This window comes from Nilaparvata lugens, chromosome 12 (genome assembly GCF_014356525.2).
Source record: "Nilaparvata lugens isolate BPH chromosome 12, ASM1435652v1, whole genome shotgun sequence".
In the NCBI taxonomy this organism is placed as follows: Eukaryota; Metazoa; Arthropoda; class Insecta; order Hemiptera; family Delphacidae; genus Nilaparvata; species Nilaparvata lugens.
In genome coordinates, this window is record NC_052515.1 from 714,632 (window position 1) to 741,420 (window position 26,789).

The 26,789-nt window shown below is 34.2% G+C and overlaps 3 protein-coding genes across 3 annotated transcripts in view; 2 read left to right on the forward strand and 1 right to left on the reverse strand.

Moving 5' to 3' along the window:
* The first annotated feature begins 329 nt into the window (after positions 1-329).
* Positions 330-16,627, forward strand: LOC111049772 (60S ribosomal protein L21-like). The gene is made up of 5 exons (XM_022335933.2): positions 330-565; positions 1,035-1,168; positions 2,953-3,086; positions 11,665-11,794; positions 16,494-16,627. The coding sequence occupies exons 2-5, from the start codon at positions 1,040-1,042 to the stop codon at positions 16,578-16,580; spliced, it is 480 nt and encodes a 159-aa protein (XP_022191625.1). The 5' UTR covers positions 330-565; positions 1,035-1,039; the 3' UTR covers positions 16,581-16,627.
* Positions 16,628-17,366: 739 nt separating this feature from the next.
* LOC111060523 lies at positions 17,367-20,755 on the reverse strand. The gene is made up of 3 exons (XM_039438618.1): positions 20,401-20,755; positions 19,719-19,946; positions 17,367-18,525 (listed from the first exon to the last, which is right to left on the reverse strand). Exons 1-3 carry the CDS (start codon positions 20,557-20,559, stop codon positions 18,394-18,396), a joined length of 519 nt encoding a protein of 172 aa, XP_039294552.1. The 5' UTR covers positions 20,560-20,755; the 3' UTR covers positions 17,367-18,393.
* A 252-nt stretch (positions 20,756-21,007) lies between these two features.
* The window catches only part of LOC111049769 (myotubularin-related protein 13), a 146,339-nt gene continuing 140,557 nt past the window's right edge, over positions 21,008-26,789 (forward strand). The window contains 2 exon segments of the mRNA XM_039439411.1: positions 21,008-21,163; positions 23,710-23,795. Coding sequence (XP_039295345.1) covers positions 21,109-21,163; positions 23,710-23,795 — 141 coding nt within the window. The 5' untranslated portion in view covers positions 21,008-21,108.

Sequence of the window (26,789 nt, forward strand, 5' to 3'; positions counted from 1 at the left end):
AGAATAAGAGGAATTATATTTCAAAAATTCTCAAATAGTATTAGAAAATTAAATATTTTTTTCTGTTCATGTTTGATATATTTTTAAATATATTTTTTCTGTTCATATATAAGATTATCAAGTAAATCACATTTCCTAATGTATTTGAGAAGTTACAAATCCGAATTATCATGTCTAATTTAATAATCAATCCTGAATCATTCTGAATAGAGGAAATGGGAAGATATTTTTGATAACTCCAATATTACTAAAATCAAAGCGTTCATCTAATTCAAATTATCCCGCCGCTAGAGCATCATAAGCAGACATGAAATTAATGAGTGGGAGCAAAATTTGACTAATAACAAATATATAGATGATCCAATGATAAAAATAAGTTTTAATAATCAAGAGTAGTTTTATTTTCTAGTGATTTTTATTTTTCAAGAAGATAAATTGAATATTTTTCCAAACATTGTTAGCCTTCACGTTGGAAGGTTGGTGGTAGTGGCGTCTGAAATCCTTCCGCTTCTTTCATTTTATTGAAGTTTTTGGTTGCACGTCGAGTACTGTGTACGTGTTGCAGGTAATTTTATTTAATTTTTAATCTTATTAAAAATATATTAAAGTTGAATTTTCTTGAAGATCCTTAGTTTATTTCATTATTCTACATCATTTCCTAGTACTTGTGTGCGTATCACATCAATAACTTACTGTGTAACTCTGTCTTGATAGGTTATCCCACATGTTCAACGAATTGCACCAAATATTTATTTTTGAATAAGCTGTATTTACGAGTTTATTGAAGTAATTTCACTAGTCAATGCTTAAGTTAAAATTATTCCACCCTCTGGTAATTTTTCTCATTATACTCATCTATCAAATTTGATTTTGTTTTTCCTATTGCCTTGAGTAGCCTAGCCTAACCTAATTTATACTCTACAAAAAAATGTAATCTACAATATAAATTACTGTTTTTTTTTAATTTGCTGTTTAGTAATTTTTGTAATCTCTTTCTAAAATCGAATATTTTATTCTGTTTTATTTGCTTTCAGCAAAAATGACCAACTCAAAGGGTTACCGTCGTGGAACAAGGGACTTGTTCTCTCGCAAGTTCCGAAGACATGGAGTTATCCCACTGTCTACGTACATGAAAGTGTACAAAGTTAATGATATTGTCGACATCAAAGTAAGTAGGCTGCACTGTTCGTCTCACTTGTATTAAAATTTGTCAACAATCATACTTATTCTAACCAATCATTGCACATTCAAGCCAACATTTGAGCTAATTATTGCTTTGTTATATATGATGACTGTGCTAAATCATTATGCAGTGTATTTGAGTAAAACACTTGTAACAAATTCTTGTGTTTTTTAGGTTATCTGCTACATGTTGAAATCAACAATTTTATGACAAGATTTGATAAGATATTCTTTAGTTGCATGTTACTAACCTAAATCCAATGATTCTTTCAATTTTTGATAAGATATTCTTTAGTTGCATGTTACTAACCTAAATCCAATGATTCTGTCAATTTTTCTGAAGCCCTAACTAATCATTGCACATTCAAGCCAACATTTGAGCTAATTATTGCTTTGTTATGTATGATGACAGTGCTAAATCATTATGCAGTTTATTTGAGTAAAACACTTGTAACAAATTCTTGTGTTTTTTAGGTTATCTGCTACATGTTGAAATCAATAATTCTATGACAAGATTTGATAAGATATTCTTCAGTTGCATGTTTCTTAATCAATTAATTCTGTCAAGTTTTCTGAAGCCGTGTCCACACTAAACAAATGTTTGACAAACATGTTTGTTGAAACAATTTGGGCAAATTTTATTATGTTTGACAAACAATGTTTGCCCGTGGCCAGTGTGGACGCGTCACCAAACAAAATATTTGTAAGTGAGAAGAATAGGTTTTATGTTTTACAGCTGTCAACACTGAAAATGTTTGGAAAAACATTAACTTTTTGTTTGACAAGCAATGATTGTCAGAACTTTTTAAAATGTTTGTCCCTGAGCTCCTCAACAAACATGTTTGCTGAACATGTATGTCGGAAATTTGTGCAGTGTAGACACGGCTAAAGGCTGTAATATTTTTATATGACTATTTATAATTTATGCACAAACAAGCCAGCAGACAAGCGTTGTAAAACTTAGTTTGCAAGATGCTTGTGCTAAATTAACTGCAATCAATTTTAATTGTGTACTGATTTTACTCGGTGCTCAAAACATTGTCTGCTACATTTATATATCTAAAGTTTTTATGTCTTCCCGTTGCATGTATTGAATTCATTTAAATCTTTTTTAGTCACCAGATGTTTTGTAATCAAAGTCGCTTGGGCGAAATATCCCTATTGTCCAACCTTAATACAGAATATAGTTCTTTTAATTTTTCGTTTATTTTTTTATCTGAATACACTAATATAATTTTTATTAGACTAATTTTAGTTATAATTTTTTTTTGGGGCGGCTAAATTGAAAACTCATTAAATTTTTTCAATTGATAAATTGAACGCACAATCAAGCCAGCAATCAAGTATTATTAAACTTTGATAGCATGATGCTTGTGCTAGATTAAATATAGCAATAGTTATACAATGAGCACTTGATTTTTGTGTCCTAGTTTACTTTTGCCACATTATTTTTTGAGTATCCAAACATTTTATTTCTTGATTTTATTATAATATTTAATTAAATACGAGTAGTGATTTAAGTAGAAATACAAGAACTACAAGACAACCTTTTGTGTAACTCTATCTAAATTTCGGAGAGAAATAGCACAAGGTTATCTTATTTTCTCTCCCTATCATTTTGATAATGTACTTATTGTATAGATGAATAAAGAATAAAAAATGAAGAAATTCGTTTATTATTCAAAACATTATTATGCATATTTGATTAATTGTTGGCATGTGATTTAAATTTTGAAGGGACTAATTATTGAAATGTGTTGTTTTTCTTAGGGAAACGGTGCCGTACAAAAGGGTATGCCCTACAAAGTCTATCATGGCAAGACTGGAAGAGTTTTCAATGTCACCAAGCACGCCCTCGGAGTCATTGTCAACAAGAGGGTTCGTGGAAGAATCATCCCCAAGAGGTAACTTATTCAACTTTTATTTATCTGTCAACGTATGCCAACACTCGGGACTCAGCCACACAGACGGCGATCTGCGAGCCTGAACCTTATACCTTCTTCTTCATCCATTACCCACACTTGTGGGATCGATGGCGTCTTTTCACAATAAAAGTCAAAAACAACAAAACACTAATTTATCAAGATGGCAGCGATCAAGATAAAGCACACTTAGTTAACATCTAAGGCTTTGCTCTTCAACTTACTGGCAAGTTAGCCAGATAGTATTTGAGACAGGTCACCGTTTAAAAATTCATGTACATCATAATAAGCCCTGGCTCTCAAAAAACCGGTCACAACCCTCTCGAACTTGCTGGTTTCCAACTGCTTCACTCCTGTTGAAGTAGCGGAGAGCTGCACTCCTGTAGCATACCCGCGATCTCTGGAGGCGCACCCTGGGTAGGTCAAACAGCACTCGATGCACTGTATAGTGTGGTTCACTTTATAATGGCGCAGTGTTTGGTTAGCATTGGTGATGCTATCCTTGTCTATCATTCGACAAAGCAGATAGCGAATGTATCAAATCATAGTGTTGTGTATCAAGTTGGGATGATACTGTATCATGATGTGGTTGTTCTTGTTCTATAGTGAGATCCACGTTATAATGCCAGTATTTGATTAGAATTGGCGTTGCTATCCTTGTCTATCATTCGACAAAGCAGATAGCGAATGTATCAAATCATAGTGTTGTGTATCAAGTTGGGATGATACTGTATCATGTTGTGGTTGTTCTTGTTCTATAGTGAGATCCACGTTATAATGCCAGTATTTGATTAGAATTGGCGTTGCTATCCTTGTCTATCATTCGACAAAGCAGATAGCGAATGTATCAAATCATAGTGTTGTGTATCAAGTTGGGATGATACTGTATCATGATGTGGTTGTTCTTGTTCTATAGTGAGATCCACGTTATAATGCCAGTATTTGATTAGAATTGGTGATGCTATCCTTGTCTATCATTCGACAAAGCAGATAGCGAATGTATCAAATCATAGTGTTGTGTATCAAGTTGGGATGATACTGTATCATGATGTGGTTGTTCTTGTTCTATAGTGAGATCCACGTTATAATGCCAGTATTTGATTAGAATTGGCGTTGCTATCCTTGTCTATCATTCGACAAAGCAGATAGCGAATGTATCAAATCATAGTGCTGTGTATCAAGTTGGGATGATACTGTATCATGTTGTGGTTGTTCTTGTTCTATAGTGAGATCCACGTTATAATGCCAGTATTTGATTAGAATTGGCGTTGCTATCCTTGTCTATCATTCGACAAAGCAGATAGCGAATGTATCAAATCATAGTGTTGTGTATCAAGTTGGGATGATACTGTATCATGCTGTGGTTGTTCTTGTTCTATAGTGAGATCAAAGTTATAATGGCAGTATTTGATTAACTTTGGTGCTGCTATCCTTGTCTATCATTCGACAAAGCAGATAGCGAATGTATCAAATCATAGTGTTGTGTATCAAGTTGGGATGATACTGTATCATGTTGTGGTTGTTCTTGTTCTATAGTGAGATCCACGTTATAATGACAGTATTTGATTAGAATTGGCGTTGCTATCCTTGTCTATCATTCGACAAAGCAGATAGCGCTATCCTTTTCTGACTCCGCAACGTTTCCACTTCGCTTTTTAACAATGCCGAAATAACTTATATAATTAATATTTTGTCTCATTTTAGGAAAAATAAATTTTCTCCATGAATAAACCGTAATTGATTATTTTGAACAAAAATGAACAGTTACATAAGATATACCGGGATCAACTATCCTCTGTAGAAGGCAGTAACAAGGCGGAGAATCAGCAATGCTGTTCTCCTATATTTCTCCACTGTCATTATTATAACGTAAACCACACTATAGATCTAATTTCCATGATATTATACTCTATTAAGGCGGATTTCCATATATCAGTAACAATTTATGTGTTCGGTATTTGCAAATATATAGGCTTATGGGAAATGGAATTCCTGTTGGCTAATTCTTTTTAAAACCATTGAGCTATTATCGTGATGATTTTTGCATTATGAAACCCTTCTCCATCTGATTTTCATGCTGAGATGCAATTATCTGAATGATAGCTTTCCATTTTTTTTATCACTCTAGAGCACCTTTCCAAATTGATGTTAAAATAGTTAGTTAATTGAATTTCTGTCAGCTTTTCTTGTAAATAATATCGATACCTCCTATTCCACCACTATTTGACAGTATAAAATGAATTTCACCATACTCGCTCGACTGGTCTGGGCATAGACACATAAATTGTTACTGATATATGGAAATCCGCTTTAATAGAGTATAATATCTCATGGGAATTATATTTCCACTGTATCGTATACGTTCACTACGGCCCGGTTGCACAAAATTTAAAATTTTAACCGTGATTAATTTCACGGGAACCAATCAAAGGAAGGCGTATTTGAAAAGACGGCTCATGTGGGAATCAATCACGGTTAAAATTTAACCTGATTTTGTGCAACCGGCATATTTATACTGATATGTGGAAATCCAGCTTGATAGAGTGGCCATAATTTAATTAAACTCGGGTTTGGTAACCAGGGGCAATTTGTTCGAACCTCTATATTTTCCTGGGCCACCTTTATTGACACCTGGACCAGTCCCGAATTGACACGAAGATTTGTCGGTCCCAGCTGCCTAAAAGCAGACGTCAAGTCATGTGAGATGCCCTGAAATTGAGCAGGTGTGACCTGAAAACTCTTGTAACAGACCTGATCCATCCAAGTCACTTGATATTTATTTAATAAATCTTTGATAAGTTTATATTTCCAATGATGATATTAATCAATTTTTGTCTTCTTTTCCCGGCTGAAAGACTGTGTTGATGATTTGAGTATCTGAGGAAATTTATGTATTAGGTTGTAGTTTTCCCACAATCACTTTACCATAAAATTTGTTGAATGCTTATTTATATTGTGAAACTTTTCCAAAATATAGAGAATTGCTGATTTTATTGTCAATTTCCCACTTTATTCTTTTACTCACTGGACTGCAGTTTTGTGTTTAACCTTCACTTAACCTTGTGAAGTTACAATTCCGCTCGCGCGGCGGCAATTTGGCCGCTCACCGGTAGTCACACGCTAAAAATCACTCCTATGCTCAAGCAAGTCACCACCTGAGCTGGATAAGGGCTGAAGAAGTTAGGGAAGATAGTGGGGGAGGATTATAAGGCACTGTCACCTCTCACTAATTGCCAGGTTAGGAAATATAACAAAAATCCAAAAAAGGCGGCCAATTTGCCGCCAGCGCGAGCGGATGAAGGTTAAATTAGCAGTAGTCTACAGCTGAAGATGTATCTCAATACGAAACTGCAGTCCTGTAAGAAGAATAACGCGATGTGGAATTGACAAATCATTTGTCGTTTTTATAAGTACGATTGTCGGACTAAACTCGGAATTGTCCTGTGATTGGCTAATTCTCAGCCAATCTTTGGACAATTCTGAGTGTCAGCCGACAATCGTAAGTGTAATAAGGGCCAATCAGTTTTTGGCTATTACTTGGATCTGGAATGAAACCACGTGATTAGGAGAATCGTTCGATAATTATGACATTATTTTTTATCTCATCTTCTAGATTTCCTTGATTTAAATTTTTTGCCAAATCATTTCAGTCTCTGCTAATCTTTTTAAAAGTTTTGAGCTATTGTCGTGATGATTTTTGCATCATGAAACCCTTCTCCATCTGATTTTCATGCTGAGATGCAAGTATTAGGAGAATCGTTCAATAATTATAACATCATTTCAATCTCATCTAGATTTTCTTGATTTAAATTTTTCCCTAAATCATTTCAGCCTCTGCTAATCTTTTTAAAAGTTTTGAGCTATTGTCGTGATGATTTTTGCATTATGAAACCCTTCTCCATCTGATTTTCATGCTGAGATGCAAGTATCTGAATGATAGCTTTCTATTTTGGTCAATCATTCAAAACCACCTTTCCAAATAACTAAATTTATATCAACTTTTAACTGTCAGCTTTCCTTGTAAATAACATCAATACTTTCCATCCAACCTATGTTGACAGTTTGAAATGAATCCCTATAGATCTCACTGTAACTGAACGTTTACAATGATGATATATCAATATAATTATGTCTTCTTTTCCCGTCTGAAAGGCAGTGTTGATAACTCGTATATCTGAGTAAAATGTTCAATAAAGTATTATGTTAGTTTCAATTTATATATTGTATTTTATAGTTCATTAGGCTAGATAGATTGATACATGCCTTTTATTTACACTCTACAATATCAAAAGTGATGTGGGCTGATAAACTGAGATAATATTTTTGTTGGTCCTGACAAATTTGATTATTACTTCAATTTAGTGTTATCTATAATTTCGAAGATTTTTATTTGAATATCAAGCTATTATTGTGATGATTGTTGCATATGAAACCCTTCTCCATCTGAGTTTCATGCTGACTACAACTTATCTGAATGATAGTTTTGTTTTCTTCAATGAACAATCTTCATATCAGTATCTGTCCATGTAGTATAACCTAGGTCTTATTCTGGTACTCTATTGATTAACCTACTTATCTGAATGATAGTTTTGTTTTTTCAATGAACGATCTTCATATCAGTATCTGTCCATGTAGTATAACCTAGGTCTTATTCTGGTACTCTATTGATTAACCTACAATTTCAATACTTATTCTTTATTGATTCATACAATAAGTTCATCATCAAAATGATAGGAGAGAAAAAATAAGGTAACCTTGTGCTATTCCTCTCCCAAATTTAGATAAGGTTACACCATAGAGAAAAAATAGCATAAGTAGATGCGTCCCATGGTATAGGACGTTTATGTCGCAACTTTTACTGTTATCTCAAGCTGACAGTCCACGTAGTTCTTTCCTATGAAGCTTTATGACGCTGGTAGTCTCTCATATTGTGCCGTTCATACACTCTTACCCCAACAAAACAGTAAAAATCAACAGTAATCGGCTTGAGATAACAGTAAAAGTTGCGACATAAACGCCCTATACCATGGGATATCTACTTACGCTATTGTTTCTTTATGCTAGAATTCAGTGATTCTGGAGATAAGATGATTGTATATAATACGAATTGTCTTTTAGGTCTCAAAATTTTGTAGTTTTTTCAAAGCGTTTACACTATTGTTTATCTATGGTTACACATAGTCCGAAATAGGTCAAGTCTTGTAGTTGTTCACTTCACTACAATTGATAGAAATGCTATTATGAATTTCATACTTGTATCTCTTCAATTTATAAGATTCTCAATAATTTTTAGTTTATTTTTAGTTTAGTAAATATTTTAATTTCAATTTGTTGTTTTCTTAGCATATCGTGTTCCATGATGATACCAATCTAATCAGGTCTTCTTTCCCCAACTGAAAGATATTGATGAAAACTTTAATATATCTGAGGAAAACGATACTTCTGTCTAAAAACTTTAACTCTTATTATTTTCTTGAGCTTAAAACTAATACTACTCGAAGGAAAACGATAATTCTGTCTAAAAGCTTTACCTCTTATTACATTCTCAAACTTGAAACTAATATTACTCAATTCTACTTGAATCACAATAATTTATTCACTTGTTATAGAAATCTTGTTAAAGATTGTGTCATTATGATGATTGTTGCATTATGAAACCCTTCTCCATCTGACTCTGGTGATGTTAAGCAACTTATCTGAATGATACAACTAGAATGTGTGTATTTTGTATTGCAATCAAGCAGTGAATACATACCCTCCATAAACCCACGTCGTGATTGGCTGTTTCTGTATTCCATGGGTTGGTCCAAACGTGAGAATAGAATAAAATATGTATTCTATTTGACAATCAGACAGAAATATTGAATATAAAGACTAAGAACTTGTCTTTCTAACTATCAATAAATCTGTGGTTTTTGACAATTTCTTATTTTTTCTTATTTAATATGAATAATTACCATAATATCCAACTCCTCAACTACACAAAAAGTCAGACAGAAATCATTGAGCAACGGGAAATTAATACACCCAGTCATTATATTTAATTTTCCTACAGTTACCTTGAGAAGTGGCCATTGCTGCACTGATTACAGAACGCAAAGAATCACTTTTCCGCTCTAGTGCGGGAAAAATTTTTCTGCACTCCAGATTTGCAACATGGCAACGCAAAATACTTAGTAGGTTATATGGAGCAACAGTGCAGCAAAATCAAAATGAAGTTGGTAACAGTGACTGCTGTGGCTGCTATAGTGAGCAGAGGTGCAACGAAGCACAACGCGCTAATTATTACTATTATATATTATATCGAGGACAGCAACAGCACAGTGCCATCACAGCACACACCACACAGCTGCCCCCCCGCCATTCAAACACTACTAAGTTATTTGATGGATTTCAGGCAATTTTACCCATAATTACCCACTTTTCATATTCAATGGTAACTGTAGGAAAAACTTAATGTGAAATACGTGCGCAAAGTTCCTCTGCTGCACTCAATAAACCATTCCGCCCTCGCCTACGGCTCTGGCGTAAACGTTTCTTTCGGTGCAGCAAACTGTTACTTTGCGCACTAGTTGCACAAATAACTATTTCATATCGTTATATTTTGATCTTCTGTTCTCATGAGATACTTTACTTGATACTAGTTGTGTTGGTCCTGGACTGGGTAGATCCAGATAGACTGCGTCAGAGACAATTTCATTTCAGGTTGTAGCCTGCTATAGTGAGGTCCACGTTATAATGGCAGTGTTTGATTAGGAATGGTACTGCTATCCTCGTCTATCATTCAACAAAGCGGATAGCGCTATCTCTTTCTCTCTTTGCTCTGTTTGCCAGACCGTCTTTCAACAATGTAGAATTAATAATTAATTTACAAAATATTTCATCTTAATTATGAAAATTCATTATACAATATTATTGAAAACTATAATCTCTTGCTCAATAAAATATAATTAATTATTTTAAAATGAGAATGAACTGTTAATGTTCATTCAACATCAATAAACCTGTATCAGCTACCGTCTATAGAAGGCATTGATAAGACAGAGGTTCGGCAACGTTGATCTCCTATCTTTCCTCACTGCCATTATAACGTGGACCTCACTATAGAATCAAGAATCAAGAATCAAGAATTTTATTGGCCATAAAACAACATTACAAAAATGTAAGCAATAGGCTTTGTCAATAATAAGTAAAATATCACAAGTTGGACTATAAAATGAACAAATTTACAAATACACATTGAAATATTGTAGTAAAATAACACGAGTTGGACTATAGAAACGAACAAAATTACACATATACATTGAAATATTCCAGGTACTCATTGACAGAATAGAAAGCTTCAGACTTGAGCCATTTATCAACAGAAATACAAAACGTTTTCATTGGTAACTTCTTAACATTATCTGGTAGTAAATTAAAACATTCGAATTTGTAGGTACTTATGACTTTTTAGAGTTTTAGTCAATCTAACTGTAGGTCTAGTTATATCGTCCCTATGTCTAGTATAATGTGAATGTATAGAAATATTTTTATCAAAATTAGACAGATTTTTCTTCACTGAGATTAAATTATAATATATATACAGACAAGGCAAGGTCATAATTTTGTGTTCTACAAAAACTCCTCTACAAGATTCATTGTATTTCATACCAAATATAACTCTAAGTGCTTTCTTTTGCCATATAAATGCTTTTTTTTGAAGAAGATGAGTTGCCCCACAGTTTTACTCCATAAATCAAGTGTGAATAGGACCGCTGGCGGGGAAAAGCGGCTCGTCATCCAACTCTGACAGAGCATAAAAGAGAATGTCACGATCGTCAGTCCGTCTGACTGAAGGTCGATCTCTCTGCGTTTGGACAAGCCTTGATACTCGCTATAAATGTTTCATTTTTATTGTTGAAACCTTAGACCAGTTATAGAAAAGACACGCCCCATACTGAAAGTCGATGAAGCCAACATCTACTGCCGTATCGTGACGTCAGCATCGTCAGAAAACTTATCTGTAGAGTTTGTTTACATTGTTTTCCATAATAGATTGTGTCTATTTCATATGGAAGTAAATTATTAAAGGACTAAAATTATATAATTAGGAACTAATAATTATATAATTGAATATTATATCATGCTGACGTCACGATGGGGCGATATGGCAGTAGATTATATAATTAGATATTATATCTTGTTGACGTCAGCATCGTATAGAAAACTTTTCTGTAGAATTTGTTTACATTGTTTTCCATAGCAGATTGTGTCTATTTCAGATCGAATTAAATTATTAAAGGATAAAATTATATAATTAAAAACTTATAATTATATAATTAAATATTATATCATGCTGACGTCACAATGGGGCGATATGGCAGTAGATTGTATAATTGAATATTATATCATGTTGACGTCACGATGGGGCGATATAGTGTAGTAGATGTTGGCTTCATCGACTTTCAGTATGAATATACAATGGGCGTATCTATTCTATAACTGGTCTAAGGTTGAAACTAATCTGTTGATTAGAGATTGAGTAATTAAATAATTATCAATTTGTTGATTGTTTTAGGATTAACATCAGAATTGAGCATGTTACCCACTCGAAGTGCCGAGAGGACTTCATGAAGCGAGTCAAGGAGAACGACAGGCTCAGGAAGGAGGCCAAGGAGAAGAAGATCACCATCAGGCTTAAGAGACAGGTATGATGATATCCGCATATGTCGTAGACTTGTGCTTGTCTAATGATTGGAATGATGTATGTTTAACCCTTGGACTACCAACCTTCTTCACATACACGAAATACCAACTGGGGTAACTGGGTCACCCCAACAAGATTTCTGTTTTATATCTTTATTCTATATTTTTTCCATTAATTTATCTATGAAATGCATTACAAAAGCTTTTAATATAATTAAAAATAAATTTCTTTTGTTGAAAAATATGTTTTCAATCAAAAACTGACAGGACAAAAAAATTGAGCATTCTATCAAATAGATGTAGGGGAAATGTTGTCAAATAATTAAATTATGGCTATAGAGAAGCAATTTTTTCAAATTTAGATTTCAAGTGATCGTTATGAATCAGGTTTGGCGAAAAAATGATAATTGGACATTAAATTTATATCTTATACATTCCGATAATGGATGGAATATACCAAAAAATTGCATGACATGGAATACCAAGCGGGGTAATAGAGTTACCCCAAGGATAAATCTGCTAATAATTGAAAAAATAAGAGGAATGAAATGATTTTATGAGAAAAAACAACTAAAGTGATATGTTTTTAACAAGTACTGAAGGTTTCAATGAAATACAACAACATTATCTACAAAAAAATGGGGAAAATGTGGGTTGGGGTAGTCCAATTACCCCGCTTGGTAGTGGAAGGGTTAAGGCAGATTCCCACATATCAGTATCTGTGAACGTGTTCTCTACAGTGATGATAATACGGAGTGATTATTTAATTATTATTGGATAGAGTAAACAATACAATTATTACGCGCACATAAAAATAAACATGTTTGTTAAAAGTGAGGCTTTTATATTGGGTGTGTGGCTACCGAAAGTAGTAAATCATCACAATATTAATGAATTAAAACACATGTAGAGTCATTTTATGTGTACCGTACGGGTTTTTACAGATCTGCAATATTGTTTTGTGTTTGATAATGTAAAGCTGCGTACACATATTCGCGCTTCCATCCAGCACCGAGCACGCTCCTCCCTCGTACCGCCCTCGTACCACCATCGAACCACAGTCGCACCGCCCACGCACCCATCATGAACGTTATGGAAGATGTTAGATCTTCTCGCGTTCCCCGGTCGAATCACTCTTGCTCCCCGGTCGATCATCAATCGCTCTGCTCGAGTGACGTTCGGTTGCGGAGCAGAGCGAAAGTCTGTACGCACCTTTAGCCTGTCGTTTTGCCAAGTGCAACCGTTTGTACCTTCTTGAACAGTTTTTCACCACTATTCAACGTCTCCAGTTTTTCCTGTGGTGTTATCTCAATTAATAGATCTTATACTCTGAATAAACCCAGTAAGAAAAACATTTGCAGGCGTTGTACACTGGTAAAATACTGTTCAAGAAGGAACACTCGTTACTCGCTCCACTGGAACCGTATTCGTCCGAACTAGCATCGGCCGAAAATTACCGAACTCGACCGAACGATCCCACAACAAAGAAAGGAATAGATGCTCATCCATTGCAACAGGTTGATACGGCCGTGCACGGACGGCTCCGGCCGATCAATTTTTTGATCCGAATTGAATGGGATTTTCGGCTCTATCCGGCCGAACTAACAAGTAGAGCTGAGAGGACAAAGTGTTCCTAACCTAAAATTGTTTCACTGTCTTGTTTGTTTTTTGAAGTTGTTCTATGTTATAAAGTTGTAACTATGGACAATGAAAAGTTGATAAGTTTGGTTCAAGAGCATGTTCCATTGTGGGATATGCGAGACAAAATATATCATCGTCGTGATGTTCAAAGGAATCTGTGGACAAAGATTGCTGAACAAATAGGATCTGAGGATAAGATTATTATAATGAATAACTAACTAATTTAGTGAATATTGTTTATTCAGTTTTAAGAATCTCAATGTAATCATTGTCTATTAAAAAGTTTAGTGGCTATGATAGTAGTTAATTCAATAACTGGCAACCAGCCTACTACCGTACTAGACTGACGTAAACTGTTCCAATGGACGACCATATTCGGTCGAATGAACGGCCGGCAGATTCGCCCGATCCAGACAGAACGGAACGGTTGAATACGGTTCCAGTGGACGGTTACCCTAATAGTCAGCAAAAGTCGGCAGTGGGAATAGTCCCATTAAAACTCATGGTTCATTAATTATTTTTTTCCCTTTAACAGACAAATTCACCGATACTGGTATGTGGGAATCCATTTTAAAGGCAAAAGCACTTAGCAGACGGACGTATGCAGGCAGACTGATGAAAAAGCCCTCCCCATTTGTTCGAATGTTGCAACGCACATACACTTATGTCTGTCAGCAAGTGGACGTTTATTTTTTCTCCGTCTGTCTGCATATATCTGTCTGTTGCTGTGTGATTTTACCTTGGATAGTTGGTAATCCTTCAACCATAATTGATTTATTTATTCATTTATTGTATAAAATACTATAATCATAATACAATTATGACATTTGAGGAAAAACTAGGCTGAGCCTGTCCTATTTCTCTCCAAAAATTTTGATAAAATGTTAATGTTGTCCAAAAGATAAGGTTATGTAATCACACACTGCTTTGTTACTTGATTTTCGGTCCAGGAATGATGATTTAAAATTTTGAAGGTTGATTTTATACTCTAAATGAATCACAGAATGTATCACAATAGATTAAAAACTTTAGAAATATTGCACTTATTTAAAAAAATTAAATACAAAATCAAAAACCTACTCACTATTTGTTATTCACAGCTGAATGATTTAATTCGATAATCCAATTAGGTCCATTCAGATTAGTTGCGATAAGCGTTTCCTATGATGATATCTACTTATTTTTGTCTTCTTTTCCCGGCTGAAAAAGGCAATGTTGAAAATGTCTAATATCTGAGAGAAACGTTCTATTTATAGTGAGATTTATTTCAAACTCCAACTTATCTTTGGTTGGAAGGAGAGTTGTTATTTAAAAGTGAATGCTTACAGTTGAAAGTTAATTTTACTATAGGAGGTCAAGTATTTGACTATCTTACTATATAGTAGGTCAAGTATTTGACTGGGATAGCTTAAATATGTTTGATTTTTATATACAGTGGAACCTCGTTATAGCTCATTCCCTGTTCAGTACATTTTTTCTGCAATCTCTTGAAACTGTCTTATAGTTTTCTAGTTTATTTATTTCTGGACTGAAAAGTGGACTTGAATCAATTCAAGTGGATAGCATAACCTATAATTTTTATTAATTCATAATTCTACGTCCATTATATTATCATTCATCTCATCATCATCATCATCACCTAGGCTTAAAATACTTCTAGAAAGTCGCCTTTGTAAAATAATAAACCTTAATATAATACACCTCGTTAGGGAGTGCGTCAGCCACTAAAGGTGACGCTTGATAAAGGTTCTTTAGGCCTACCTTGTTTAAGTGACCACCACGGCTTGTTCATCATTAGCTGTTTTCATTAGTTATTTTCAGACATTAGTTTTTGTTTTCATTTGATATTCTCTTCTGTGATGAAACATTTATATCAATTTATCCAAAAATGTGTTTCAATATACGGTAACTAATTTTAAACTGCAGCCTTTAGTGAGTGAACACATTTAGGGCCGGTTTCCGAGCTCGGGATTTAGCTAAGTTCTAGACTTTAAACAGCTGGAGTCAAAAAATTAGCTTTCAAAAACGGGGCGTAGTCACAGTTTTTATTTTCTCATTTCTATAATTGGAAACGTTTTTCCTTGACGAAATTAAACATTACTAAATAATTCAAAATAGCTGAAACTTTAAAATATTTTATCTTTATTTTATTTTGTGTTCAATTTTCTAGTTTTTTGAAATTTAATTCAAACGTGACTTTGACAATGACTACGACTACGCCCCGTTTCGGAAAGCCAATTCTCTGACTCCAGCTGTTTAAAGTCTAGAACTTAGCCAAATCCCGAGCTCGGAAACCGGCCCTTAATGAGTGACATACACCCGCCTCGTTATAGTACATTTTTCCCTGCAGTTCCGTGAAAAGTCCATGTAGCTTTCAACCTTCATTAATGCACCCCGACTTATTACAGACCTTGCAATAGTACATTTTTGGGCGGTCCCTTCGGATGTACTTTATCGAGGTTCCACTGTACTACTGTATCATAGAGGAAAGATACATTAAGTTGATATTCGTGGTATTGGTTGTTTATGTTCCAAATTACAAGCGAATTTTTGTTAACTCAAGCCGGTTATTGTGGACTACTGTCTATTATTTACTCTTTGGTTGGGGCGAGACTGTAAAGGTGCGTACAGATATACGCGCCGCGAACATGAGCAATTCAATTTTAATCAGCTGATGCCAAGCTTTTTATATCTGTATCTTTCCGTTTCTGTAAAAATACAGATATAATCAGCTGATTAAAAGTGAATTGCTCATGTTCGCGGCGCGAATATCTGTACGCACCTTTATATCACATCTCTATAGTACGCACCTTTAAAACGACAGAGTTTGAGAGACTACCAGCGTCAAATAGATTCAAGAAAAAGAACCACTAGGACTATCGGCTTGAGTTAACTGTGACATTTGGAACATGAATGCCCTAATATGCCTACCATGGGATATCTTCGTATGCTATCTTTTCTCTATGACTGTGATGGCAAATTACTGAACATTGTAATGTTTATGACAAGAAAGATTATTGATTTTGTTCAAAATTGTAAACTTTTTTCCTTATTTTTCAGCCTGCCGGACCCCGACCAGCGCATTTAGTGCAAGTGAAAGAAGAGCCAATCATGCTGGCACCTATACCCTATGAATTCGTCGCGTAAATCGTGTCTGTTCTATAAGTTTATTAAAAAATTCTAAAATCAAAAAATTCTAAAATCAATTCCTTTTTGACATAGTTATATTCAAAGTTGAATCTTCAATTCTTGAAATTTGACTACAACCTGGTTAATCTAATGTAATCGTAATATAATCGTAGAGAATCTTGGTGCCGGTTGCACAAAAGCCTGTTGAAATTTAATCGTGATCGAATTCCACGAGAACCAATCAGAGATTCTTTTTTTCGGAAAAGCCTTCTCTGAATGGTTCAGTGGTCAAGTAATCTTGATTGAAATTTGCATTTTAAAAGTGACATTTAATCTTCATTAAAATATTTATTTATTTTCCAACAGGCTTTTGTGCAACCGGCACTCAAATCAATTGACCTCAGACTTATACAACTGAAAAGTCGGTATTGGGAAATTTGTTATAAAATTTCTCCATATTAATGTGGAATAAAAGCTGGTATCTTATTGATTTCCCCATAGTTTTTCCCAGTTTTTCAAGTCTAATCATTTTTCTTTTTCAAGTAATGATATTCACATTGATTTATGTGGACGTCTTGATCCTAAAATGTATTCTAAGTGAGTTGGTTTTTTTTTGTTTCTTTTGTTGGATGCTGATCAAAAATCTGTGCCCTGTGTGGGATTCGAACAAAGATTCTTGAGCAAAGCATCAAGTTACAAAGGCTCGGACTCTCAGCCATATTTAAAACTATCTAAAAGAATATGAATTTGAAAACTTTTTTGAAAGGTGGGCTCCATGATTCATATTACAGATAGCGATGTTAGTCATTTATACAATGAAGAATTTTAATTTGGATTAATCATACATAACAAATTGATATTCTTGAAAATGACACAGTTCTGCTACAGAAGTTGTGATACGCATACTAAAAATTTACGAACTACGCAGTCTGAAACTGAAAATAATTTTATTACGAAAACAATAATTGACCGAACGAAGTGAGGTAAATGTTTATATGTTGCGCATTTACGGCGAAACGCGGTAATAGATTTTCATGAAATTTGACAGATATGTTCCTTTTTTAATTGCGCGTCGACGTATATACAAGGTTTTTGGAAATTTTGCATCTCAAGGATAATATAAAAGGAAAAAGGAGCCTCCTTCATACGCTAATATTAGAGTAAAAATCAGACTATAGAATTATTCATCATAAATCAGTTGACAAGTGACTACACAGATGTGTGGAGAAGCCAGTCTATTACTGTATTTGTATAAAGTCTATAGTTTCAATCAAAGACCTTAAAGAGGTATGCATCTTTAAGCTGGGTTTACACCAAAAGTTATTAACAAAATGTTAATAACTTGATCCTTATAGATTCTATTGGATTGAGCGGTAGTTGACAAACACACATCTTCATCATGTGTATGATAAGTTTTGTTCAATCTAATGTAATCTATAAGGATTGAGTTATTAACATTTTTTTAATAACTTTGGTCTAATCGCAGCTTTAAGGTCTCTGGTTTCAATATTTTGTTTTGCAGTCATGGTATTATTATGAATGCCCATTAGTATCAATATTTTCAAATTCGAAAAAACTTAAGTTAATAGGTGATTAAAAATAACCTAATGAACTTTAAATAATGCTGGAGAAATTATAATATTTTTGATTGTAAAAAATTAATTTTCATCAGGTACTTGTGGATGCGAATACTGCGTGAGGTCTACTGTTCACAGAACTACTAGTAAAATAATTGTAACAATATAATATTGAATCAATATTTTCACTGTTCAGTTCTTATTTTCAGTTGTCACTTGAAAGTTTTTAATATCTTTAGTTTTTAGTATGAGCTTTATGTCTTTGCCTTCAATAAATCAATATAAGCGGTCGAAACGAGATCATCTTTACAGATGCCGAGTTCATTCATCAAATTGTCAGCTATTCTTTCGCCATCCTCGGGAGTCTGATTTTTCGAGAGCACCACCTGAAAATAAAATCCAATTTAAAAACTGATGGCTATGATTTAAGTATTCATGTTTCATATAATGACACAACAATAATAAAATTGTAAGTGAAGGTGAAAACACAGTTGAGCGGCAAAGGTAAGCTTCAAACTTGAGATTGTTGGTTGTAATGATGAATTTGATTGAGTCAAAACATACCGCCGCTATATCATCCAAATACATGCATTACATTAAACACTCAAGCTTGAAACTACCTCTGGCGCCCAATTATGTTTCATCTTCACCCTAATGGATGTATTTCGAGATAATTATAAGGCTGGTCACACACGGATTAGTCAAGACAAGACTAGTCACGTTTAGTCACAATACTTCACATTGCTGCTTATGACGCAACACACACTGATTAGTCATTGCAATTAGACATGACTCCATAAGCAACTATGTGAAGTATTATGACTATTCTTGTCTTTACTAATCGGTGTGTGACCAGCCTTATAGGGTGATTGTGTTCCAAATGTCATTGTTATCTCAAACCAGTAATCCACGTAGTTCTTTTCCGTGACGCCGGTAGTTTCTCATACTGTGCCGTTATTACACTCTCACTCAGCCAAGACAGTAATAATCTACAGTAATTGGAGATAACAAGAAACTTGAAATTTGGAACATAAACGCTCTATACCATGTGTTATATATATCTCTTCTCTAAAGCTGCGTACACATATTCGCGCTTCCAACCCGCACCGAGCTCGCTCCTCCCTCGTACCACCATCGAACCACAGTTGCTCCGCCCACGCACCCATCATGAACGTTACGGAAGATGTTAGATCTTCTCGCGTTCCCCGGTCGAACCACTGTTGCTCCCCAGTCGATCATCAATCGCTCTGCTGGAGAGACGTTCGGTTGCGGAGCAGAGCGAAAGTCTGTACGCACCTTAAGCTTTTACTGTCACTGATATGTCGGATCATTGGTGGGGAGTCTCTGACCATCTTGTTCCAAGTTCCACCTTGCCATTCAAGCCGTCAATGGTCCTTACGACTGTCATACTTCAGCCGGGACCGACAATTTAACGTGCCCGTCCGATACACGGGAGTGACCTGGTCAAAAACTTTTGGTATTGGACGGGTTTAAATTGGGGATCTCTAGGATGCTGCGCAGGCAATCTATCCACTAGACCACGGATCAACTCCATTTTATGAGAACAAAGTTTCCTCACCTCCAACTCCATGAATGAGCCCAGATTCTCCACTTGATCGACGTGGATGCGTGTTTGGCCGACTAGGAACAAGTGTCTGTACTTCCTGACTTCTCCGCTGACTCCCAGCGCTCGACTGAGTACCGCCTGCAGTTTGCTGCCATCTGATACACTGCACTTCTCGTATTCACTCAGCTTGGGGCCTTCCATATTCGGCCGATTGTAGAAGATTAGCTCAGCTGCGCCTCCCTGTCAAATTTGATTAAAACTTTATTAGAATATTAAAAACTCTCATTGTAGATATTAGTTATTTTCTATTTCAACTATAGTTCATTGAACATTGGATTACTGTAGTTCAGTAATGTTTATTCCATCATTGAACACTGACCTGCAGTTTATGGCTGTATCAGTCAATGAAGCACGCAGCACACAGGGATATTAGTAGCGTCCAATACATGCTACAGTAGCCTGTACAAAGGAACATTAGTAGCGTCCACTAGATGCAATAACAGCCTCCACACAGGGACATTGGTAGCGTACACTAGATACAGCATTTTACACAGGGACATTGGTAGCGTGCTCTACATGATACAAAGAGGGACATTAGTATCGCCCACTAGATTCTACAGTAGCTTGTACACAGGGATATTAGTAGCGTCCACTAGATGCTACAGCAAAACATAAATAAAGAACTATAACTTACTTCAAATTTTCTCAATTTCAAGCGACCTTCTTTTGCATTGAAGAAGAAATCCTCTTGCTTTATAACTTCACCGACTGATTGACTAACTTCTTCACATTTCAGTAAAAAACTTGGTAAATCTTTCACTTTTGCCTTGATTTCAACATTGCGGCAGCTCATTTTCAACTGTATTTAAAGAAATCGAACAAAATAATATTATTACGAAACAATTAGAAAGCTAAATAATTGAAGAGGGAAATAATTAGTTTTTAGCAAATTCAATAGTAGTTAGCTACAGTAATATGATAATTTTATTGAAAAATGCTAAATTCACCGGTTCTAACCTCCAAACTGAAAGTTTTTAGGTTATGTTTACTTTTTGTTACGTTGCCGTTTCTAGACGTGTCCGAGGAAAATACTAGAGAGCTATCATGGACCTAAAATATAAAAATTCATTACTCTTATTTCGGATTTTGAAAAGAATAATTTTCGGAGAATATAATTAATTTGATTATTCAAAATTTCAATATGTTCAATTATAATTAGGTCAATTTTATATTTCCCAAAAATATTGGGTGTTGGATGCTCAATTGAAATAATTCCACTTGAATAATTTGAACATGGCGAACTCAATCAGATGTGGTAGGGATATTCCAAAATGGTAGATGATGTTGGAATTTGATCGGTTTGTGTGTGATATTAAATTTTATTTTTTGTGTCGGCAGAGATATGTCGCGTCTGGCCGATTATTTTGTGATTATTGGATATGATCATGAAAAAGAAAGTAAGTAATGCTTTATTGATTCCGGTAAAATGATGAAATGTCAAAATTGTCAGTGATCGCATGATTAAAAATAACCTTAACATCAAAGTTTTGATGTTTTCTCTGTCAATTTATTTGAAATAATTTATTGTTATTGCTCCTGATTTTTTCTGTATAATCTCACAAATTGATATTTCAACCTTCTTCTTGTGAATGACCACCTGTAAAATTATTGCCATGTCAGTTTTCTGTTAACAATTTTTTATAGTATATTTTTCAAGATACTCAAATTCAGCCAAACATACAACATAAGTTGTATTCAATTTATGTAAATATTAGTGTTTTGTATATGAGCAACCGTGTATTGTATTATATGAGCTTGAACGAATCATTACCAAGCGGCATACAAGCGGTTAAATGCTATTTGTTTTGATTTGTGATAACATAGAACCGATAATGGTTTGACAAGGTAGTAGCCTAATCACTCTGACAATGAAACAATAAGAAAACACAAAGAACATTGCTTATCAATTTGTTGAACTTGAAAGTATCAACTTATAAGCCTACCTTTGTACCCCTTTTTCTCATTTATCATCAAAATTTAATAAAATTTTTGTTTTATGAACCTTTCTAAATTATTAAATGCTACTTGAACTACCCTTGAGCTAAAATATAAATTTTGAAAAAATAGCTCACCCTTTGTAGAATAGAGGTCAGTTCCCGTTTTTAATAATTAGACAATACTGTTAACAACAACTAACTCCTCATTAAACAAAGAGTACAATGTTAATCCTACTGCAGATTCCTCAATTTCAAATATTAAAAGCCAAATCTTAGACTAGTTTTTATCAACTTTCATTATTATTGTCGTATTTTTTCCTCCTAAGCTGTCAATTATGTTTTGAGTATTTTTTTCAAAAATACTCGTTGTAATGAAACGTTTCAAAGGTTTTAATAATCAGCAATAATTTCCAATTTGAATTCAACTCAAAAGTATCTTGAATTGTTGATAAAAAAATTGTAAATCTAATCTGATTTACAAAACTACAAAACAGTAGGCTAGTCATGAAAAATATGCTCATTATTGTTATGATATAATGTTTTGGTAGAAGCATAGATTAGTGCAAATTTTGCTTTCATAGGTAGACTATTTTTTCTCATTTGTGTTCCATTTGTAATAAATTATTTTTCATTTTGATAGTTTACAAAAATGAAAATTTCTTAACCGATTATAAACTAGCTCAAGCTTTAATCTCGCCAACTTTTACTCTTGCAATTCTAATGGGTTATAGCCATTAGAATTCAGCCTATTGAGATAACATCTTAGCTATAATTAAGATTTAAGTTAGTTGAAGAAAACTCTGAAGCAGACCATTCTATTTGTAAACAGTTCTTTTCTTTTTCTAATAATAGACTGCGTGTCTGTAAGTTATTGAACAGAAAAATCTAGTCAATGATAAATAATTTTAATAGTGCTACTTGAATTTTTAATTGTTATAGAAAATTACCAGTAGGTACCCTATCTATATATTTGTTGTATGAAATCAAGGCTAGGTCTTCCTGTATAGATCGTGACAAATAATTAAAAACATAATACATAAACTGTAGGCATCGTCACAGTCTTGCAAAGTTTTCATCAAAAAATCTTCTAGCTGATAAATGCTCTTTCCAATGAATCACATTGACAATAAGCTCTTGATTACATTACTACCTTATACCCCACCAAAAATTAATAATCTTTATCGTAGTAAAGGTTAAATAATAATATTCATATGATTTTATTGGTGGGGAGTCCCTGACGGAAGTTCACCTTGCCTGAATATAATATCATTTAAGCCGTCAAAGGGCCTTACGGCTGTCATAGCACGTTAGCTGTGTTAGATATCCATATTAATAGAAAATAATGTACCTCATTTGAAATTGTTTCAACTACTTATTCATTAGCATAATTTTCTATGTATTCTCACATAAATCAAATTTTTTACAATATTAAAACAAATTTTAAGATTTGTTGTGGCATTTTAATTTGTTCTATATTTAAAAACTTGAAACCGTTTTTGAAGTAAGCTAAGTGGGTTATGATCACTTGAAATCGCCAGATCTTGTAACCTAGCCAGAATATGCTTCTGGAAGTTACTTGCATGTAAAACTTGGCTTCTATCATGTTTTCATACCTTATGGTTTTGCGGTTAGTATATGGTGGTTTGTAATCCCTACCTTCAACCACATGGATCCGGTTTCAGTTACCATACCAATTAGTTCTGCATTTTTCAACTCTAATTCTTATTTTTCAACTCGCACGATAAAAATCAAGCACTCATAGTGATTCATCAGAGAATTTCAAGAGAATGAGTCAGAGTAATAATTTATTCATTTCTCAAGAAAAAGGCAAAAACTCATACAGTCGTTCGTAACCGAGCATGGTTTTTCAATACCTTGATAGATTCCCCAAAAATATTTCTCTATTATTGAACAAAATATTAAATATGTACAAGATTACGCTTAGTTACGTAATCGTATTTTGATTTAGTTCTCAATATATTGTAATATTGTTGGGTTTGTTCCAGGGAGTGGTCAGAGCAATGGACTAATTCTGCAGCGATTTCCAAAAACAGACTGGAGTGACACACCGTTTATCGAAGGCATTGAATGGGTGAGTTCCACCATAAAGTAAAGATAGCATAAGAAGATATCCCATGGTTTTAGAATTCATTCAAAGTTTGGACGTTTTGTATCAAATTTTAGTGTTGTGTATCAAGTTGAGATGATACTGTATCATATTGTGTTGATTCTGTATCATGTGTGGTGATACCACACATTGGTGGTTACATTAAAACTTATTCTATTCTACCATGAAACGATTGTATAAGAAGATATCCCATGGTATATGGTGTTTATGTTCCAAAATTCACTGTCAACTCAAGCTGATAGTCCTAGCAGTTGTTATTCGTGAAGCTGTGTGACACTGGGACCTCGTCTCTCATACTGTGCCGTTCGAAGGCCCTGAGTTTAAACAGAGAAATGTCAGCTGTTCGTTTAAACCCCGTAAGAAACACATTATGATAAATGCAACCATATCTACAAGTAAGCGTGGTTTAGTATTGAGACCGAGCTTCGCTCTGGAGTAAAAAATATTAGAAAATGGAATGCAAAAATCTCTAACAAAGGCCCGGTTGCACAAAAGCCGGTTAAATTTTGATCCTGATTAATTTCGCGTGAACCAAATCAGAGTCCATTTTAAAAAGACGGCTTCTCTGATTGGTTCTCCTGGAATTAATCAGGATTAAAATTCAACCCGCTTTTGTGCAACCAACACTAAATACCTGAATGATTGCAATAGTCATAATTTTGTCTCAGTCTCACACACATGCATTATAGGCATATGACGAAATTATCAGCTGTTTTTCCAAGGATGAATAATTTATTATTATCCTTTTAATTTCCTTCAGCGAGCTTTCCCAGGGATGAGACCTAGTGCAGTCGATTTTTTATTTTATAAGCCTACTGTGTTCCAAATTTCTTGAGAATCGTTAGAGCCGTTTTAGAGATCCGGTGACATACAGACATAATATATAAACAGAAATTGCTCGTTTAATAGTATAGTATAAATAAATACAGAAATTGCTCGCTTAATATTATTAATTTCATCATTTCAATTTATTCAAAACACACAAAACAAGACAAAACAAAATTACAAAGAATTACGAAACAAATAAAATGTTACAAATATAAAAAACCAAGGATGAATAATTATTATCCTATATAATAGGATAGTAGTGTCAGCCCTTACATTCACCGGCCAAAACAGTAATAATCGATAGTAATCGGCTTAAAATTTTGAATATAAACAATCCATACCATGGGATATCTTCTTATGCTATAGTTTCTCCATGGTTTCACTGACAGCTATCTGTTATAGAAGGCGGTGGTCAAATGAAATTGGCAACCTTGCTCTCCTATTTTTACTTTCCTTGCCCTATTACTATAGGTAGGTTAGGTTAGGTTTCAAAAAAAATTAAGAAACCATAATTTTTTCCACTGACTTTATAACGTCAATCTCACTATAGACTGAAACCCTGTGCACAATAAAGCCATGTTTAATAGATAGAATTTTGAATCACAATCATTACAATGATCGTTTTCACAGTTGCCGAATGTCGGCCGACAGTATATATCGTCACGACACTCAGAATAGTCCAGCTGTTAGTGAGAAATAGCCAAACGGTGGACATTCTGATTGGCGTGACAATATTGTGAGTGTCTAACGACAATCATTAAGGCTAGGTGCAAACCAGTTAGTCTAGACAAGACATGATTAGACACGTTCAGTGACATTACTTCACATAGTTGCTGCTTATGAAGACATGTCTAATTGCAATGACTAATCAGAGTGAGTTGCGTCATGAGCAGCAATGTGAAGTATTTTGACTAAACGTTTCTGATCATGTCTTGTCTTGTCTTGACTAACAGGTGTGCGTGTGGCCTAAGGCTAGGCACACACCAGTTAGTCAAGACAAGACATGATCAGACACGTTTAGTCACAATACTTCACATATATGCTTATGAAGACATGTCTAATTGCAATGACTAATCGGTGTGTGTTGCGTCATAAGCGACTATGTGAAGTATGTCTAAACGTGTCTGATCATGTCTTGTCTTGCCTTGACTAACTGGTGTGCGCCTGGCCTTAGTGTGAACGCGACCACGGTATTGTGAATAGAACTGTAGAGAAAAGATAGCATAACGTATTTATGCTATCTTTTTTCTAAAAACCCTTCATTCACATTGACTAGGTACTTTTTAAATTAATAAAAACAATATAAACATCTTGAAGCACCCTTTATTTTTTAAAAAAACTTTAAAATAGTTCAACAACTAGTTTCGGTGATCACACCATCGTCATGTTATAAAATAAAATAAAGAATGGTTTATTTATCTTTTTTCTCTGTCATAGAGCCCAACAACACTTACTTCTAATTTATAAAAAGTAAAGTTAAAGACCTGTATTACCAATTCACAAGTCCAGGGATTTATCCTTAGCAGAAAATAAAAAATAAAGTATTCTGATAGGGCTAATTAAAAGTTTAATTACTATTACTTTTATTTTATTTTAGCTATCTCCAATAATGGCAAGTTCAGCCAAAACTAGTAGTGAAATAAATTGAAAAAAGGGTACTATTAATTAATAATTATTATTAAACGAAATTCCAATTAAATGCTGTAAATCACCCCGAAGACTTCTGCTACTGCAAATATTGTCAGACCGGGGGATGTTTACCCTGTTGTCAATATTTGCAGTAGCAGAAGCCTTCGGGGTGATTTAGAGCATTTAATTTGAATTTTCGTTTAATAATAATTAAATTCTGAATTGAAATTCTGAATCGGCAGGCAATAATTGATAAGTGTGAGAATGGTCATTGCCATATTGATTGGCAAATAGAATGTTGAATTATTCAAACAAATAATTTTGAATAGTAGGTTTAGTAGCGCTCATGGAATTTCCATCTAGCTGTTCACCCTGTTGTCAATATTTGCAGTAGCAGAAGTCTTCGGGGTGATTTATAGCATTTGGAATTTCGTTTAATAATAATTATTCATTAGCATTTGAACAAATGCAAGTTCCTATTTATTTCCATCTGTGTACTAT